This window comes from Geotrypetes seraphini, chromosome 9 (assembly GCF_902459505.1).
Source record: "Geotrypetes seraphini chromosome 9, aGeoSer1.1, whole genome shotgun sequence".
NCBI classification, from domain to species: Eukaryota; Metazoa; Chordata; class Amphibia; order Gymnophiona; family Dermophiidae; genus Geotrypetes; species Geotrypetes seraphini.
In genome coordinates, this window is record NC_047092.1 from 20,616,389 (window position 1) to 20,636,083 (window position 19,695).

Sequence of the window (19,695 nt, forward strand, 5' to 3'; positions counted from 1 at the left end):
GATCTTATCACAACCACTGATGAATCTCTTGTAAATGATATAACTCGTCCACTTTTGAGCAGGGAAGTAAAACTTTAGCCAAGGAAGACGCTAACCTATAGAAAAAAAATGCTGAGTTTTGAGGTATCAGAATGGGTGGTGGGAAGGGGAGAAGGGACTGTGCTATCTCCCTAATGCAGCATATCGCAAACTGTGTGCCGCATCGAGATTCCGGGTGCACCGCGAGAGGTACGTCCTGTAAGTAGTCAGCCGGCGCCTTTCCTCATCTCCACACCTCCCCTCCCCCGGTGTAGTAATTGCAAGGTTAGCAAGGTCTGGAGGGCCTCCACATGTGCATGGATGTTGATGTGATGACATCACACATGCATGTGACATCATCGCATCGACGTCTGCACATGCCCAGAGGCCCTGTTGGCACGGCTCTGAGTTTAGTGTGCCAGGGCTTGAAAAAGTTTGCAAGATACTGCCCTAATGTAATGTTCCATACCCGAACAACAGGGTTATGAGCTATGCTTCCTGTAAGCGGAGCACGTGAGCGATTGTTCATACTTTTTATTTTTTAATCTTTATTGATTTTTAAACTTTGATAGTGCAATATAAATGGTAAATCATACAAACTGCATGAAAACACACTATTAACTATACAATTATTACATTAAACAATCATTTTCTCCCCTTCTTATCTTAATTATTAAAGCAATAATACATATGATATGATTTCAATATTATAATGAAATAATTTAACTCCTCAAAATACGTTCCCCCCTCCCCCCCACACACACACACACACCCTCCACCCTCCCTGGATGTACAAGGACTCTAATGAAAAAACAAAGAAAGAAACATCACCCTAATTATAATGCAATAAAATTAGTTAATGGACTCCATACATCATTAAAGGACTTATTAGTCCCCAAATGTTCCACTCACAAATATACGGACCTGACTCGACTTTTAAACAAAATTAAAATGTAGCCCAAGAGCTTGTCTCGACGGGCTTAGGGTAACATGGGGCAGGAAGGCCCGTGTGTCACCTGTGGAGACAAACAGGCAATAGGAGGGGGGGGGAGTGTTAAGGTAAGGGGATTGGGTAGAGAATTTTTCTCGCGGCAGTGAGGTTAGCAGATTGGAGGAAGGCGGGGAGTGACAGTGCGGGGGCAAGGTTTTAAAGCTGGGACCTTGGAGGACTTGGCTCCTTCCAGGGTCATCCAGGGTGACTTTTTTCCCAACCGCCCACCCTTGCTGTATGGTGGAGATGGTAGCTCGGGGAGGGAGGGGGTCTCCCAAGCTACTGGGTGTTGGGGCTCATCCGGCGATGAACAGTGGGCTGGCTGGGAACCATGCCTTGGGGTTAGGTGACCCAGTTAAAGGGGCATGTGGTCATGCCACCCCTCAGACTCTTGCTGTATGTGGCGGGGTCGAGGGCAATATCTTGCAATGTACCCCTGGGAGGAGCTTGGTGATGTTGTTACAGAGGCATACCACGACTCACACTGGCTCCCAATACAAGCCAGAGAACACTTCAAATTCCATTACCTACTATTTAAAGGTATAAATGGAGACAGCCCAGCCTACTGGAACAATCGACTAATTCAATCCACCTCAACTAGATACAGGAGAACCCACACAATATTCACACATCTGCCAACCAAAAACGTCAAACAAAGAAAACTGTATGACAACCTACTGGCCACCAGAGCAGCGAAACTGGACCGACAACTCACCAATCTGCTGATTTCGACCACAGACTACAAAACCTTCAAAAAAGAAACAAAAACTCTACTCTTCAAAAAATACATAAAACCAATTTAACGCAACCAGACATATTCCAAACTCCTCCTACAATACTATCTACTTCTTAGCAAATTAGAAAATGTTCAAACTATTCCTTAAGTACTTCTTATTATCTTAACAATTCTTAGGTAATCCGCCTTGAACTGCACGGTAAAGGCGGAATAGAAATCACTAATGTAATGTAATGATTAATTTGTTAATTGATGCTAATATATGCAATGTTATGTTAAGTTATATGGTTTATTATTGTTGATCAATAAATAGAGCTGTGGCTATTTTTCCATATCCGAGTGTGTGTTGAATGTTGGAGGAGCATTGGGTTTAGGGGTGGGAGTCGTTAAGAGCGTCAACCGGGAGTATCCAGATCCCGCTGTTAACTAAACTATATCAATCATCACGCGTGTGATTTTTTTTTTTTTTTGTTCTATATACAGGATTGCATTGCTACTACTGGGATCAAAAACTTGGATTTTAGAACATGTTGCTCACCCCCCCCCCCAAAAAAAAAATATTGACATGCACCAGGCCACTCAGTGGCATAGTAAGGGGGATTAGGGGAGCGGTCTGCCCCGGGCGTCGGCACCATTTCTCCTCTCTGCTCCTCCTCCTCCCAGGCCCCCCCTCTCCACGCGCACGCCCCTCTTCCCTTCCCCATACCTCTAGTTGTTCACCACCACAAGCAACAAGTTTGACGCGCTCCTCACGACCGCGTCGTCTCTCCCGCTGACGTCCCTCCCGGGTGCCGCGCATAGGAAACGACGTCAGAGGGAGGGCCGACGGGATGACGAGGAACACGTTGAGGTTCTCGTTGCTCGCAGCGTTGAACAAACCAGAGGTGCGGGGGGGCGGAGACGAGGGTGGGGGGAGGAGCGCCTCTCACTCTGGCTAAGCCACCGACGCCACTTCTTAGATGGAGCATCGGCTGCGACTCTGATCAGAAAAACCTGGCTGGTGAAGATCCTCCTAGGCCTCGACTGAAGCCGCTGTGCATTTAGAAGTACAGCGTGAGCGTTATCGGAGGGTGAAGAAGTTCCAGTTGTCCAAAAGATTTGTTTTCATTTGATGATCTGTTTGGAAGAAATTAAAGGGTCCCTGTTGGAGGCCAAGAGCTCAGATCCCAGAGGAACGCGTCCAACTAGCATCCTTTCTTTTTTCCCTACTCACCAGTTACTAGGCAGGGAACATGCTTGAGTAGCTGAATCCATTTTTATTATTTCCTGTTTCCTTTTTTTCTATCTTGAAATCATCTTCTTTTTTTCTCTCTCTCTTCAACTTTCTTCGTTTCCTCCACCCAGTTGTGTTAACCTTATATGGTTTTCTTTTTTTTTTTTTAAGTTCAATCTTTTTTTTTTAGGTTTATGAACATGTAAATAAACCAGCAACATAACAATCAGGAATGTCAACTCCGAGAAAATCATAGTCAGATTGGTCATACAAATCAAATACTGTATGTTGATAAATTATGAGCTCCTTTTTCTAAGCCGCGTTAGGGCTTTAACGCGTGGCATAGTGCACGCTACATTGCCGCGAGTGCTAGACCTTAACGCCAGCATCGAGCAGGCGTTAGTTCTAGAAGTGTAGAGCGCGGTGTAGCGCGTGCTAATTTCCTGCGTGGGTAAAAACTCTAGCGCACCTTAGTAAAAGGATCCCTATAAGTTCTGATCGTTCACAAAATTATCAATGGGAGTCCATTGTAGTTCTTCCCTTCGTGGTTTTTTTTTTTTTGGGGGGGGGCGTTTTCCCTCCAGGAATGTCATTTCATGTACTTGTTTTGTAATTGATATACTACCTAGGCATCCCACAAAAAACAATAATAAAACTGAGATTAATACAAAACACCGCCGTTCGCCTAATTTTCGGACTAAGAAAAAACGACCACATCAGCCCCTACTATAAAAAGCTGCACTGGCTTCCAATAGAAGCGCGAATTCTATTCAAATTCGCTTGCACCTGTTTCAAACAAGCCTGGGGACTAGCACCTTCATACCTACAAACTCACTTCACCCTACACAACCCCACAAGAACGACCAGAAACAAAAACATCTTTGCATACCCAAAGATTACAGGCTGCAGATACAAATCCTTCTTGGACAGAACCTTTCAGTTCCAAGCGAACAGACAGCAAACCTGGCTGAAAAACCACATAAATGAACCAAACACGACTTATAATACTTTCCGCAAATCGATCAAAACCACCCTATTCGCTAAATTCATTGGCTAAAACGGTCTCCTCCCCACTAAGACCCCTCGCACGGATGTGCTAAATCTTTCAGACACTCATTACCATTAGTTTTCCAATTAATATGTAAGTTTACCATTTAGACTATTGTACTGCATCTAGACTCTTTATTCGGTACTGTATTTAAACTTATTGTATGGTATTGAATTTGGACTCACTCTACTGTATTATATGTGGATTTATTGTATTGTATTAGTACTGTACTGTACTTGTTATTCGCTGAATGTCCAGCCTTCTTACAATGTAAACCGCCTAGAAGTCGCCTGACTATGGCGGTATAGAAAAATAAAGTTATTATTATTATTATTATTATTATTATACTGTATTTGTATTCTTTTTACCTGTATTTTAAATATATTTGTAATTCGCCTATAAATTCATTGATAGGCGATTATATCAAATTTTAATACAACTTGAAATTTAACCATTCTGAGCGCCCTGGGGAGAACGGTATAGAAAATTGAACAAATAAATAATGCACAAAATGGTGGAGGAAAAGTCCATATAGGGCCTCTTCTATTAAACTGCGCTAGCAGTATTTAGCGCGCTGAGCCACACTGAATGGCCCACGCTGCTCCCGACACTCATAGAGCTCCTATGAGCATCAGGAGCAGCGCGGGCCATTCAGCGCGGCCCTCTGCGCTACAAACTGCTAGCGCAGTTTAATAGAATGGGATAGTCTATTATGGAGAAAGAGATAGGGGAAGCCACTGCTTGCGCTGGTTCGGTAACATGGAATGTTGAATCTCTTTGGGATTCTAGAATAAGAACATAAGAATAGACTTACTGGGTCAGACCAATGGTCCATCAAGCCCAGTAGCCCATTCTCACGGTGGCCAATCCAGGTAACTAGTACCTGGCCAAAACCCAAGGTATAGCAATATTTCATGCTACCAATACAGGGCAAGCAGTAGTGTCTTTCTCAATAACAGACTATGGACTTTTCCTCCAGAAACTTGTCCAAACCTTTCTTAAAACCAGCTACGCTATCCACTCTTACTACAACTTCTGGCAATGCATTCCAGAGCTTAATTTATTCTCTGAGTGACAAAAAAAGTCCTCCTATTGGTTTTAAAATATATCCCTGTAACCTCATCGAGTGTCCCTCTAGTCTTTGTAATTTTTGACGGAGTGAAAAATTGATCCACTTATACCAGTTCTACTCCACTCAGGACTTTGTAGACTTCAATCATATCTCTCCTCAGCCGTCTCTTTTCCAAGCTGAAGAGCCCTAACTGTTTAAGTCTTTCCTCATACGAGAGGAGTTCCATCCCCTTTACCATCTTGGTTGCTCTTCTTTGAACCTTTTCTAGCGCCACTATATCTTTCTTGAGATAAGGAGACCAGAATTGAACGCAAATCTCCAGATGAGGTTGCACCATGGAGCGATACAGGGGCTACTAGGATTCTAGAATCTTGCTACTCTTTGGGGATTCTGCGTGGAATGTTGCTACTCTTTCAGGTTCCGGAATCTTGCTTCCTCTGAGATAATGTAATGTTGCTATTCTTTGGGATTCTAGAATCTTGCTACTCTTTGGGGATTTTGCATGGAATGTTGCTACTCTTTGGGGTTCTGGAATCTTGCTTCCTCTGAGATAATGGAATGTCGCTACTCTTTGGGATTCTAGAATCTTGCTATTCTTTGGGGATTCTGCATGGAATGTTGCTACTCTTTCGGGTTCCGGAATCTTGCTTCCTCTGAGATAATGGAATGTCGCTACTCTTTGGGATTCTAGAATCTTGCTACTCTTTGGGGATTCTGCATGGAATGTAGCTACTCTTTCAGGTTCCAGAATCTTGCTTCCTCTGAGATAATGTAATGTCGCTACTCTTTAGGATTCTAGAATCTTGCTACTCTTTGGGGATTCTGCATGGAATGTTGCTACTCTTTGGGGTTCTGGAATCTTGCTTCCTCTGAGATAATGGAATGTCGCTACTCTTTGGGATTCTAGAATCTTGCTACTCTTTGGGGATTCTGCATGGAATGTTGCTACTCTTTGGGGTTCTGGAATCTTGCTTCCTCTGAGATAATGGAATGTCGCTACTCTTTGGGATTCTAGAATCTTGCTACTCTTTGGGGATTCTGCATGGAATGTTGCTACTCTTTGGGGTTCTGGAATCTTGCTTCCTCTGAGATAATGGAATGTCGCTACTCTTTGGGATTCTAGAATCTTGCTACTCTTTGGGGATTCTGCATGGAATGTTGCTACTCTTTGGGGTTCTGGAATCTTGCTTCCTCTGAGATAATGGAATGTCGCTACTCTTTGGGATTCTAGAATCTTGCTATTCTTTGGGGATTCTGCATGGAATGTTGCTACTCTTTCGGGTTCCGGAATCTTGCTTCCTCTGAGATAATGGAATGTCGCTACTCTTTGGGATTCTAGAATCTTGCTACTCTTTGGGGATTCTGCATGGAATGTTGCTACTCTTTGGGGTTCTGGAATCTTGCTTCCTCTGAGATAATGGAATGTCGCTACTCTTTGGGATTCTAGAATCTTGCTACTCTTTGGGGATTCTGCATGGAATGTTGCTACTCTTTGGGGTTCTGGAATCTTGCTTCCTCTGAAATAATGGAATGTCGCTACTCTTTGGGATTCTAGAATCTTGCTATTCTTTGGGGATTCTGCATGGAATGTTGCTACTCTTTCGGGTTCCGGAATCTTGCTTCTTCTGAGATAATGGAATGGCGCTACTCTTTGGGATTCTAGAATCTTGCTACTCTTTGCGGATTCTGCATGGAATGTCGCTACTCTTTGGGATTCTAGAATCTTGCTACTCTATGGGGATTCCACATGGAACGTTGCTACTCTTTGGATTTGGTCCAGGTGCTAATGACCTGGATCGGCTGCCGGGAGAACGGGCTGCTGGCCTTGATGGACCATTGGTCTGACCCAGTGGGGCTATTTTTATGTTCTTATGTCATTTGGACAGAAGATTTTTGCCTTCAGTACCCATCTAAATCTTCACTGCTGTGTTTTTATTTTCCTGACAGCTGATCGATTTTATGTTTGTCTTCTCTAAGCAAGTTTTAGCGGAGCATGTGGGGGGGGGGGTGTTAAACCAAAACAGTGGGATGGAAGATGAGGGGTCTGGATAGTGTCTTGGCATCTGCAAGCACGCAATGTCAGTCAATCTCCCCTGTTAAGTGCACTCATGTTCCTAGGCTGGAGAAAGCATAAGCCAGGCCAGCACTAGGCATTCTTTTCCATAATACCTTTCATTTTGAGGCCCTTGGAATCCACTGTTAGGACACCCTGAAAAGCTAAGCATTCAAACCACCTTAGCTTTTTGGCATGGTCGGACTTCGAATGTTCTTTCATTACTTTTACAATGAATAGGAGCAGTGGCACAGTGAGGGTAGGAGGCACCCCCCCCCCACACACACACACCCTCTCTCCGCCCCTCCCCCCTTCTTTGCCCTCCTCCGCTGCACGCGCACCTTCCCTTCCCTCTACCTTTTCAACTTCACCTGCATGAGCGCCATCTCCAACCTGCTGCCCGTGCCAGCCTCGGCTCTCTCTTATGTCACTTCCTGGTCCTGCAACCATATTGTACAGCGCATGCCACGTAGCCGAATAGTACTGCTATATGCATAGCTGACTTGACTTTATTTTTCCCTGCAACCTGCTTTCTGGAATTCCCTAGGGAACCTTCCCTCCCTCATTTCAACTCAGCCATAAAAACCTGGCTCGTATGACTGGCCTTTCCTAAGGTCACCTTTCTCCCCTTCTTCTCCTCTTTGTGAATCCCCTTGGACGAACGCGGGACCTTTCCTATTTTGATATCGTTATGCAGCATTGAGAGGAAATGCTGCCTCTCTGTGGAACTGCTGTCTAATTACCCCCCTCTTTTACAAAAGCCGGCGCGGTACATGCTCCGATCCCCACAGGAATTGAACGGGCATCGGCGCATTTGCTGCTTTATGAAAGGGGGCCTATATTGTTGGACCCCCCACCACTCAGGCAGGCCTTCTGGTCGAAACACAGCCTGTGTCGGGTCTATTTTTTTTTTTTTTTTGTGAGAATAAAATGATCTTCTGCCACTATTTAGTTTGCTTTGGTTTTCATGTGGAAAGATTTTTTTTTTCATGCTTTTATTATTAAAGAATAAAGAGTTACAGAAATGTGATGGGCACCCGCTTATATATAGGGATTCCCTAGCCCCGCCCATTAAACCCTGTCCCCGCCACAATCCCGCCTTAGCCCCACACCAGCCTCGCCCCCTGCAGCCTGCTCTTGTAGGGCAGGAGGAAAGCCGCACATGTGCGGATTTCCTCCTTCCCGACGCGATTTAGCGGAAGCTTTTCAAAACCTGGACAAAGTGCCAGGTTTTGAAAAGCCATTCGGACCCCCTCAAAAGGAGTCCCGAGACCATCCGGGTGGCCACCTGGAATACTGTGTGCAATTCTGGAGGCCGCATTACCGTAAGGATGTGCTGAGACTGGAGTCGGTCCAGAGAATGGCCACCCGGATGGTCTCGGGACTCAAGGATTTCCCGTACGAGGAACGGCTGGATAAGTTGCAGCTGTACTCACTCGAGGAACGCAGAGAGAGGGGAGACATGATCGAGACGTTCAAGTATCTCATGGGCCGCATCGAGGTGGAAGAAGATATCTTCTTTTTCAAGGTTCCCGCGGCAACAAGGGGGCATCCGTGGAAAATCAGGGGCGGGAAACTGCACGGGGACACCAGGAAATTCTTTTTCACTGAAAGGGTGGTTGATCATAAGAACATAAGAAGTTGCCTCCACTGAGGCAAACCAGAGGTCCATCCTGCCCAGCGGTCCGCTCCCGCGGCGGCCCATCAGGCTTAATTGCCTGAACAGTGTCCCTGACTAATTTTGTAACTGCCTCTAATCCTCTAATCCTATCCCTATTACCTACCTCTACTCCTATCTTTACCCCTCAATCCCTTTGTCCTCCAGGTACCTGTCCAGACCCTCTTTGAAGCCCTGTAGCGTGCTCCTGCTTATCACATCCTCCAGTAGCGCGTTCCATGTATCCACCACCCTCTGAGTGAAAAAGAACTTCCTGGCGTTTGTTCTAAACCTTTCCCCTTTCAATTTCTCTGAGTGCCCCCTCGTACTTGTGGTTCCCCGTAATTTGAAAAACCTGTCCCTGTCTACTCTTTCTATGCCCTGCTTTTTTCGCTGGAATAGTCTTCCACTTCAGGTTATTGAGGAAAGTAGCGTGCCTGATTTTAAGGCCAAATGGGATAGACACGTGGGATCTATTCACAGAGAAAGGTAGGGGAAGTTCATTGGGGTAGGCAGACTAGATGGGCCGTGGCCCTTATCTGCCGTCTATTTCTATGTTTCTATGTCCGGTGAAATCCGGACGTCTGGTAACCCTGCTTATATGTATATTCAGCACTACCACCTATCCAGCTGGCAGTGCTGGATATATTTTAAACAGCGCAGCCAATGTTGTTGCAAAAAACTGGCCAAAGTGTTCAGTCAAGTTACTGGTGTAATCAATCATCCATCAGATTCCTTCCACTTCTTTGGTTTCACACAATGCAGCTCCTGCAGCAAAGTTTCAGAGTAATGATAATATCCACACTTGCTTTCTTTGATTCTAGACTACCGATTTGGACCCCTGAAGAAGACGCGTTTGTCGAAACATGGACTGCGTTGGCTCCTTATTTTATACCTATGTGGATTTGGGTTTTTATGGCATCTCTTAATTGATTGAATAAAAGCCTGCATCAGGAGCATCTTGTCCACGGTTATATTGGTTTCTCCATTCACTGTGGAACTGTTGGGTTTCTCTTCTGTTGTTTTTTTATCAAACTTACGTCTTCGGCTTTGCCGAATAATTTTTTTTTTTTTTTTCATTTGATGGGTAATTTTTGCCTTTAGGGCCCTCACTGTGTCAAATATTTACAGTATGTAGGCACTTTAGATATTTTTATTTAATGGAGTCTCCGTATGAATAATTTATAATTTTGCGGAAATGTTTTATTGATCGGTATATTCAAATATAGGAGGCTAGTGATGAGCTAAAGAATAAACTAGAATGCATGCCCCTGACTTCATCATCTAGACATAAAAATTCTTAATTGCTCTTGCACTTATCATACACAGTTAAGTACAGACCATGGCGCTGTTATGTCCCTGCCAGTAGCATAGTAAGAGCGCGGGGGCGGTATGTACCTTCCTGACCCCCCTCCCATTTGCTTTATACCATTTTTATTGCGGTTAATTCTAAACCTTATCAACCATGGACCCCTGAAGAAGGTGTGTTCGCCGAAACACGGATCGTGTTGGGTCCCTTGGTTTGTAATAAGGTGATATCAGTAACTGCATCTTGTACATATTAGTCTGCAGTTTTTCTTTTGTTTTTTGCTTGCTCTCACTGTACTGCAGACCTTGTTGGATTTTTTGTTGTTGTTGTTTGTAACAGAGCTGTGGAGTCGGAGTCGAGGAGTCGGAGTCGGAGGAAATTTCGGGTACCTGGAGTCGGAGTCTGAACATTTATCTACCGACTCCATTTTTGAACTTGGCATACCAATCACGAGCGATTCTTTCAGCTATAGCACCCACTATATACACAGCACAAATGTTGCGAGCAGCTTCTGCGGCCTTAGAACCTTGATTAAAAGCAAAAAGAAGGTGGTGTCGAAAATGCTCATTTCTCTCAACTTGACATTCCATTTTAACGATCTGAAAATTAACCAGTGCTGTGGAGTCGGAGTCGGAGGAAATTTCGGGTACTGGAGTCGGAGTCGGAGTACAAAAAACTGAGGAGTCGGAGTCGGAACATTTATCTACCGACTCCACAGCCCTGGTTTGTAATACAGGCTCTACATGTGGAAAAAGCTTTATGTAATGTAATGATCTTACTGTCTAGCAAAAGAGCTCAGAAGAGCAAGCAACTGGCCCAAGAACATTATTCAAATGCATGTCATTTTTCAGGGATCCCAAATTCCCACCATATACTCCACTAATGTACTAACCTATATTAATAGGATATCCTTGTACTGTCCCTGTAAAAACATGGAAATAGGTCCTGATCTCTCCTGAGATTAGAGTTACCAGATTTTTTTGGTTTTAGTAAAATCTGGACCCCTAGACCCGGCCCCCCAGGCTCATCCAATTCCACCCATCCCTGCTCCCAATCCCGCCCTAGCCACCCCCCAGCCCACCTCTCGCTGCCTGCTCTCGTCGGGCAGGAGGGCATCCGCAGATGCGACACGATGATGCCACACACACGCACACATGCGTGTGACATCATCGCGTGGCATTCATGCATGCGCGGAGGCCCTCCTGCCCGACCTGATTTCGAGGAAGTTTTTCCAAAACCCGAACAAAGCCGTCCGAACCCCCAGACATGTCCTCAATAAAGAGCACGTTTTTTGGGGAAATCCGGACGTCTGGTAGCCCCTACCTGAGATCCCATGTCTCCGTGGTGATAAAACAGAATATCTGCCCTAACACGCCTACCCTGCTAGCCACCGTTGCACGGGCAGTGGTTTTAGAGCACCCGGTAAAGTGAGAAAAGATTGCGATCCATTGCAGTGTGTGACGCCAGTGATGAGAGGAATGGATGAGACTCCTTGGCTGGGTGTCAGGTCAAAAGCGCGCCGGGACAAAGGCGCGCCCAGACAATTGAGCGCAGCGCGGAGGCGCGCGCAGCTCAAAATTACTGTTTTTAGGGCTCCGACGGGGGGGGGCGTGGGGGGAACCCCCCCACTTTACTTAATAGACATCGCGCTGCGTTGTGGGGGCGTTGTGGGGGGGGTGGGGGGTTCTAACCCCCCACATTTTACTGAAAACTTAACTTTTTCCCTGTTTTTAGGGAAAAAGTTAAGTTTACAGTAAAATGTGGAGGGTTACAACCCCCCAAACCCCCAATAACGCCGGCGCGATGTCTATTAAGTAAAGTGGGGGGGTTTCCCCAACAAAAACCCCCGTCGGAGCCCTAAAAACAGTAATTTTGAGCGGCACGCGCCTCCGCGCTGCGCTCAATTGTCTGGGCGCGCCTTTGTCTTTCGCGCCGTTGTCTATGAACCCCTTGGCTGGATGTGAGGTCAAAAATATCCACAAGGACCGAGATGAGAGATTTGAGGAATGAAAGGTGTTCTCTTCCACTGACTGGCTCTGATGCATAATGGCACTGTAAATAGCTGATGGTTTTATGCCTGCAGGATGATATTATCAACTACTGCCCAATAACCAGACTATCCATTATATATGAATAGGATTTCCTGATACCCTAAAGCAGGGCTGCCTAAGTCCAGTCCTCGAGATCTACTGGCAGGCCAGGTTTTCTGGATATCCACAATGAATATGCATGAGAGAGATTTGCCTGCACTGCCTTCTTGGGATACAAATCTCTCTCTCATTCATATTCATTGTGGATATCCAGAAAGCCTGGCCTGCCAGTAGATCTCGAGGACCGGACTTGGGCAGCCCTGCAAAGCAGCGTATCGCAAACTGTGTGCCGCAGCAAGATTCTGGGTCTGCCACGAGATGCCGAGGAGGAGAGGCGCTGGTGCCGGCTGACTGCCTACAGCAGGGATCTCAAAGCCCCTCCGTGAGGGCCGCAATCCAGTCGGGTTTTCAGGATTTCCCCAATGAATATGCATTGAAAGCAGTGTATGCACATAGATCTCATGCATATTCATTGGGGAAATCCTGAAAACCCGACTGGATTGTGGCCCTCAAGGAGGGACTTTAAGACCCCTGGCCTACAGGATGTGCCTCTCGCGGTGAAAGTCACATCCTGTAGGCAGTCAGAAACCTCTCCTCTTACCCAACGCCTCTCCTCCTCTTCTCTTCCAGCACTCTCCCTACTGGCGGCTCATGACCCCATCTGGACGTCCACATGATGACGTCATGCATGCGTGTGACATCATCTCATTAACGTCCGCGCATTTCCGGATGCCCTTGAGCCACGGCCCCCCCAGTTTAGAGTGCCGCGGCTTCGAAACGTTTGTGAGACGCTGCCCTAAAGACTCCTTTCACATTTTTCCAGCGCCCGCCCTGCCACGAGGATCCAGAAAGAGCCTTACCTGGGGCACAGTTGTCCACCAAGGCCCCCAGAGCTTTGCCATCTTGCCAGTCCCGATGAAAGTTGGTGATGGGCAGCTGAGGGATCTTGTTCTGGATCCATCCCAGCAGTCTCTGCTTTGGTGTTTGCTTCTTGGCGTCTTCATCGTCCTCATCCTCCCACATGGGCATGGAGATAGAGTAGTGTAGGATAAGAGTCCAGATCAGCCCCAGGATCAGTTTCAAGTTGCCATCTACAATTGCTTTGCTGTCTGCGGAGGTGGAGAGAAAAGCAGGTAAAAAGGTTATTACAGGCACTTCTAGGAATGGACATTCAGTTGATTGGCACAGGGATATAAAGTCTTTCACATCTACGATTATGTCTTGGTGGTTTAGTACACTGGCACAAGAGTACAAGGCAGCATTATGGGTAAAGACCTGGAACAATGACTTATGCTTGCTAATACTTATGAGGAATTCAGGAGACACCTAAAAACATATCTGTTCCTGAAGTACTTCGGATGCGGATTCGCACAATCTTTCCCACGATAACTGATCTCCGGAGCTGTTAGACACCAGTTTTTGTAACAATCTGTAGCAATTGTAGCATTTTTAATCATTGTAAACCGCATAGAACTTCACGGTCCTGCGGTATATAAACTGCTATTACAGTACTCCCCCCGATATTGAGGGGGGTTCTGTTTCAGGAACCCCTGCGAATCTTGAAAAAAATCAAGGGAGACTGAAGAGGGCAGCGGGAGAGCAGCCGGAGCGCCGCGACTGCAGGAAATCACTCGCGGTGTGCTCCGACCGCCTCTTCCTGCACTAAGTCGGGCCTTATCCAATCAGGAGCTGCGTGTCAAAGCAGCTCCTGATTGGATAAGGCCCGACTTAGTGCAGGAAGCGGCGGTCGGAGCGTACCGCGAGTGATTTCCTGCACTCGCGGTGCTCCGGCTGCTCTCTCCTGCCTCTCCCGCTAACCTCTCATTGTTGGCGGTTCGCGGTCGGAAAATACCGCAAATGACCAGGACCGCGAACCGCCGACCACGAACGACCGGGGGAACACTGTATTATTATTATTATTACTACAAAGTCCTTTTCCCGCTAAGCTTTCAGGTTGTCTAGGTAGCTTCTAAAGTGCCAATAATATCTAATCTAATCTAATCTAAACCTTAAGTTTATATACCGCATCATCTCCAAGAGAATGGAGCTCGACACGGTTTACAAGAACTTAAAATAGTGGGTAGAGAAGAAGAAAAAGGATTACATGAACTTATGTGTAGAAGGGGGGAGAGAAAGGGGGGAAGGATAGAGCTACAATTTGCTGAAAAGCCAGGTTTTCAGTTGTTTGCGGAATAACTGAAGGGAGCTCAGGTTCCGCAGCGGGGTGGTGAGGTCGTTCCAAAGACCTGTGATTTTGAAGAGAAGGGATTTTCCCAGTTTGCCTGAATAGTGGATGCCGCGTGGAGAGGGGAAGGCTAGTTTAAGCCTTTGGGCAATTCTGGAGGAGTCGGGACTGGAGGAGTTGAAAGACAGTGGGATAAGAGGAGGCAGGATTCCATGAATGATCTTGAAAGCCAGGCAGGAACATTTGAAATGGATTCTGGAGATTATTGGGAGCCAGTGAAGTTTGGTAAGGAGTGGGGAGGCATGGTCAGACTTGCGTTTTGAGAAGATCAGTTTGGCTGCAGTATTCTGGATTAGCTGGAGTCTTAGAATACTTTTTTTTTGATAGATTTAAGTAGATGGCGTTGCAGTAATCTAGTTTGGAGAGGATGATGGATTGGACAAGGATGGCAAAGTGTTGTTGGCTGAAGTAGGATCTAGCTTTCCTCAGCATGTGAAGGCTGAAAAAGCATGATTTTGCCAAGGAGTTGAGGTGGTCATTGAGGGAGAGAGAGGAATCGATAGTGATACCAAGGACCTTGCATGAGAACTCGAGCTGTAGTGTATCGCCTGTGGGTAGTGTGAAAAGTGTGGGCAGGTGTTCGAATTTTGGGCCGAGCCAGAGTAGTTTTGTTTTAGATTCGTTTAGTTTCATCTGTACCGAGAGGGACCAGGCACGGAGTCTCATATAACATGGGCGCTATAAAATTTCAGTTCACACTCTTCGTGCTTAACTATTCAAGAATCCAGCAAGGTCACAGGATGTGAAGTGTAAAAAGGGAGAGGGTTTAGCAGTTTCCTTGTTCTCTTTGTACTTCCAGGTTAATCAGAACCAGCTTATGTTATGTTCCAGCACCTTAAGCCTGACTTAATAACTATTCAGGAATTTTCCCTAATTTGACTGTCTGTCCATCTCCCAACTCTGTTTATTTATTTATTCATTTCGCCCGTCCTCCCGAAAGAGCCCTGAATGGGTTACAAGAGTTCCCCTTGTAGTCTTGAGCAGTGTTCCCTCTAAGCGGGCGGATGTTGTGAGCAAACTTTTTTCACTGTGAGCTAAAAATATCGGGCGCCAGCAAGTTATGAGCCAAATAAATATGTTGCTTTCTACCACAGAACTTCCTTACGTTTGTATGGAATCTATCCCATTTCAACTTTAGAGAGTGCCCTCTCGTTCTCCCTGCCTTAGCTACTAAGTCTATTCCCTTCAGTACCTTGAATGTTTCTATCATGTCCCCTCTCAATCTCCTCTGCTCAAGGGAGAAGAGGCCCAGTTTCTCTAATCTTTCGCTGTACGGCAACTCCTCCAGCCCCTTAACCATTTTAGTTGCTCTTCTCTGGATCCTTTCGAGTAGTACCGTGTCCTTCTTAAAGTACCAGTGCTGGACGCAGTACTCCAGGTGAGGGCGTACCATGGCCCGGTACAGCAGCATGATAACCTTCTCTGTCTCTTCAGTCCAGCATCTGCCCCTTCCATTCACTGTCTGTCTTTCCCTGCCATCTCTCCTCCTGCCCCCCCCCCACCCCCCCCCCCCCCAATTTGGTCTAGCATCCATCATCTTCCTTCTGTTCCCCTCATGGTCTGGCATCTCTATCCTTCCCTCCCCCCTGTGGTTTTTAGCATATCTCTCTTCTCATTTCCTCCACTCAGATCTGATCATTCTCTGCTCTCTCTTCCCTTTTCTTCTCTGGTCTTCCTTCTCTATTTTCTGCCTCCATCTAAATTAAATTCTTTCTTACTATTTAGTCCCGTTTCCCTCTTTTCACTGTGTCTACACACAGCTTGTCACCCCTTTCCCTCACCCCTCCATTATCTTACTATTTTCTTCCCCCTTTATTTATCTCCTCCTTCCATCCAGTATGTGTTCTTTCCCCACTTCCATTCAGCATCTGCTCTCCCTTCTCAACTGACATCCATCTGCCTTCTGCTCTCTCTCCCTTCTTCTCACTTCCATCATCTGTCCCCTTCTCTCTCTCTCTCATCTCCTCCATTCCATCATCTGCCCCTTCTCTCTCTCTCTCTCTCTCCCCCCCCCCCAACTTCCATCATCTGCCCCCCTTCCCCTCACCTTTGTGGGTCACTTTCTTTCCCCTGAGGGTGGCTCATGTCACAGGGGAAGCTTTGGCCGAGCAGAACCGCTTGATTGACAGTGGAACTTACTTGATTGATGTCGATGCTGGGGCCCGTTGCCGTTTGAAGGAAAAAAAAAAAAGGTGGAAAAAAGGAACCTGTAAAGGCGAGAGGAAGGGAAACCTCCAGGACAGCTGCTTTTTGCCCTCCTTCAGCGGCCCAAGAGTTCAGACCAGCAGCGGCAGCTCTGTATGCTTTTAACTTCGGCACAGAGCTGCCCCTAATCAATAGTTTAGCGCGGTTTCATGAGGCAGCCTCGGGGCCTTTGATAGCCGGCCCGCTTCGATGATGCGATGTGGGCCGGCCTAGCAAAGGCCCCGAGGCTGCCTTATGAAACCGCGCTAAACTATTGATTAGGGGCAGCTCTGTGCCGAAGTTAAAAGCATACACAGCTGCCGCTGCTGGTCTGGAGGTGCGGAGACAAGGCAGGAGGCAAACGCGGTGGAAGGCAGGAGTCCCGGCGAAGGCAGGAGTCCCGGCACAGCGACTGCAACAGGAAGTTGCAAGTCAGCTGACGCCTGCCTTTCGTTGCGGCGGGGACCGAATCCTTCGCGGACCGGCAAGATTTTGTTTGCGGACCGGCGGTTGAAGAACTGTGCTCTACACTGTGTGCGCTGTGACGAGAAACATGTGCGCTGCGAGGTAATATTTTGTGCGCCAGCGCACCCCAGCGCAGCTTAGCGGGAACAGTCACTCTTGAGTCTGCAGCGGGAACTCACGACAGCCATTTTGATGATGGCTCTGCACGGGGCAGGAGCGTAGGAAGATCGATCCTGCCCCGTGTTGCCACTAGACCACCAGGTAAGGTCTGGGGAAGGACCAGGATGCAAGAGAGAGGTGGGGCCCTAAAAGTTATTTGCGTTTTTTTAATATTCGCGGGCCGGCTCGACCCCTAACCCCCGCGAATATTGAAGGGAACATGTATAGATATACAGAGTTTACAGCATTTACAGCATAGATAAAGGGGGTTTAGATTTCAGCATTTACAGTGTGGACATGACATACAGACTTAAAATACACACTTAGTGGAATAGGGTTTTCAATGTAGATATAACATGGAGCTTCCAGAAAAGTAGCAGTCCTCAGCCACAAACCACAGTACCCTTCCAAACCCAGCTCATTTGGCACTGAGTCTTGCCCCTAGGTGTCACTGTTGTACAATGGTTGAAACTCCCACTTCCCAGCATTCTCACCCAGCCCAGGGAGCAAAAGCCTGGCCTAGGAAATGAACCAGTACAAAAGGAAGTGAACCCACATCTTCTGTATGATACCATATTTCCCTGAAAATAAGACCTACCCCCAAAATAAGCCCTAGCATGATGCTCCAAATATAAGCCCTACCCCAAAAATAAGCCCTAGTTATGATCGACCCCGGAAGGCCCTCCCCCCACCGCTGAATGTCCCCAACACTCCCTGATTCCATCCCTGCCCCTAGTGCTGCCGAAAAAATCTGACTCGTCGATTCAGTAACCCCTACCCCGGTGAGACCTGACATACCTCCACTCCGAGGCCACTTAAAGCAGCGGCAGCGCTCTGAACAGGCTACTTTGCGGCCTTCTCCGCCAGGGCTTTCCCTCTGCCACATCATTGATGACATCATCTATGATGCGGCAGACAGAAGGCCCTTGCGGGGAATATCGCTGCTGTTTTTGGAGGCCTCTAAGGTACGGTATGACACAGTGGAAGGATCGGTGGAGTTCTGCTGCACAGGGGTATGGGAGAAGGGATGGAAAGATGCTGCACAAGGAGATGGGTGAGAGGGGAGGGAAGATGCTGCACATGGGGGAGGGGAGAAAGGAAAGAGGAAGAATTGGGGTGGAGGAGAGGAAGGGAGAGATGATTGTTATACATGGAAAAAAAAAGACATCCTCAAAAAATAAGCCCTAATGCGTTTTTTGGACCTCAAATTAATATAAGACCTTGTCTTATTTTCGGAGAAACACGGTAGTATAGGGCAACTGCCATTATGTTGGTCCCAATAATTAGGATGCATATTTTCTTCCCACATTTCCCCCTATGAAAGTGCTTGTCCATCTTTTTTTGGCTGTAACCCCATGATTGCAGCCAAATAAAACTTTTTGACTCCCTGGAGATACAGAATAATGATGCATCTACGAAGAACCCACCCGGGACATGACCCCCACGAATGGGTTTTGTGATCCTATTTGGAGACCCAACCCACGGTTTTGGAAGCTCAGCCCTAAGGATTATAAAATGTTGACTGTTTTTGAAACGTGAAGACCAGAGCTGCCTCCCCAATCACAGGAAGGGAGAGCATACAGAAGCAGCCAACATTTTAAGAGCATATGGAACCGCTTTCACTGCAGCTCTGGGGAACAAAAAAAGCCATTAGCAGGATCCACATTTCCAACAGATGACCTTGGTGTTTTCTTATTTGACTTCTTAACGTGTTGCTTAGATGAAAAAAGTCAGCCTATAAACATTCAAACTTTTCTTTTGCACGTGTCTCCATTAATTCACTATTATTAAGTATCTTGGGATACAGTTAGGTTCCAAAATTCTGCTTCAGGAATTATTGCTACAAATCTGAAGTTTTCCAGGCTACAAAAAAGCCACAGACATTAACAAAATACAGCAATAATTTATTTTTTTCTTAATTCAATGTGCAAAAAAAAAATGCCTTTATAAAACATAAAGCAAACAATACAGTTGTATTGATATGTAATTTAGATACACGTAGAGCATAGAAACCAAATATGCTGGAGAGTCCAGCTTTTTGCAGAACACAGGGCTTAAAAATGTCTGGGACTCTGGAGGCTACAAATGCCTGAGCTTCCAGCACAATGCATAAAACCAGAGATTACTCTTGCAAAGAAAAGAGACATGGATGAGCCTGGAGGTCTTTATCTACTTCAAAGGGCTTTAAACTAGGTAAATCGGGGGTGGATACCCACTTTTACACCGGAGCAGTAAGTAACAATCCTGATGTGGCGAACCAAAACTCCACTTCTAAGTCTGAGGTAAGTACCCTTACTGCAAAAGAATCGCTAGGAGACACTTTAACTCAAATGGGGGGCTCTCTACAGGAGCTTAGTAAACATAAAGAGTGGAGAGCTATGTATGTTAACGCACACAGCCTAGGGAATAAATTTCTAGAACTGGAAACAGAAATAGTTAATGCAGACCTAGACGT

General features: G+C 46.4%; 1 protein-coding gene across 4 annotated transcripts in view; it reads right to left on the reverse strand.

Moving 5' to 3' along the window:
* FLNC (filamin C) overlaps positions 1–19,695 on the reverse strand; it is a 234,353-nt gene that overhangs the window by 174,752 nt on the left and 39,906 nt on the right. For all 4 annotated transcript variants that reach the window (XM_033958234.1, XM_033958233.1, XM_033958232.1 and 1 more), the window contains exon 2: positions 13,048–13,296. In XM_033958234.1, coding sequence (XP_033814125.1) covers positions 13,048–13,296 — 249 coding nt within the window. The remainder of the gene's footprint in view (positions 1–13,047; positions 13,297–19,695) is intronic.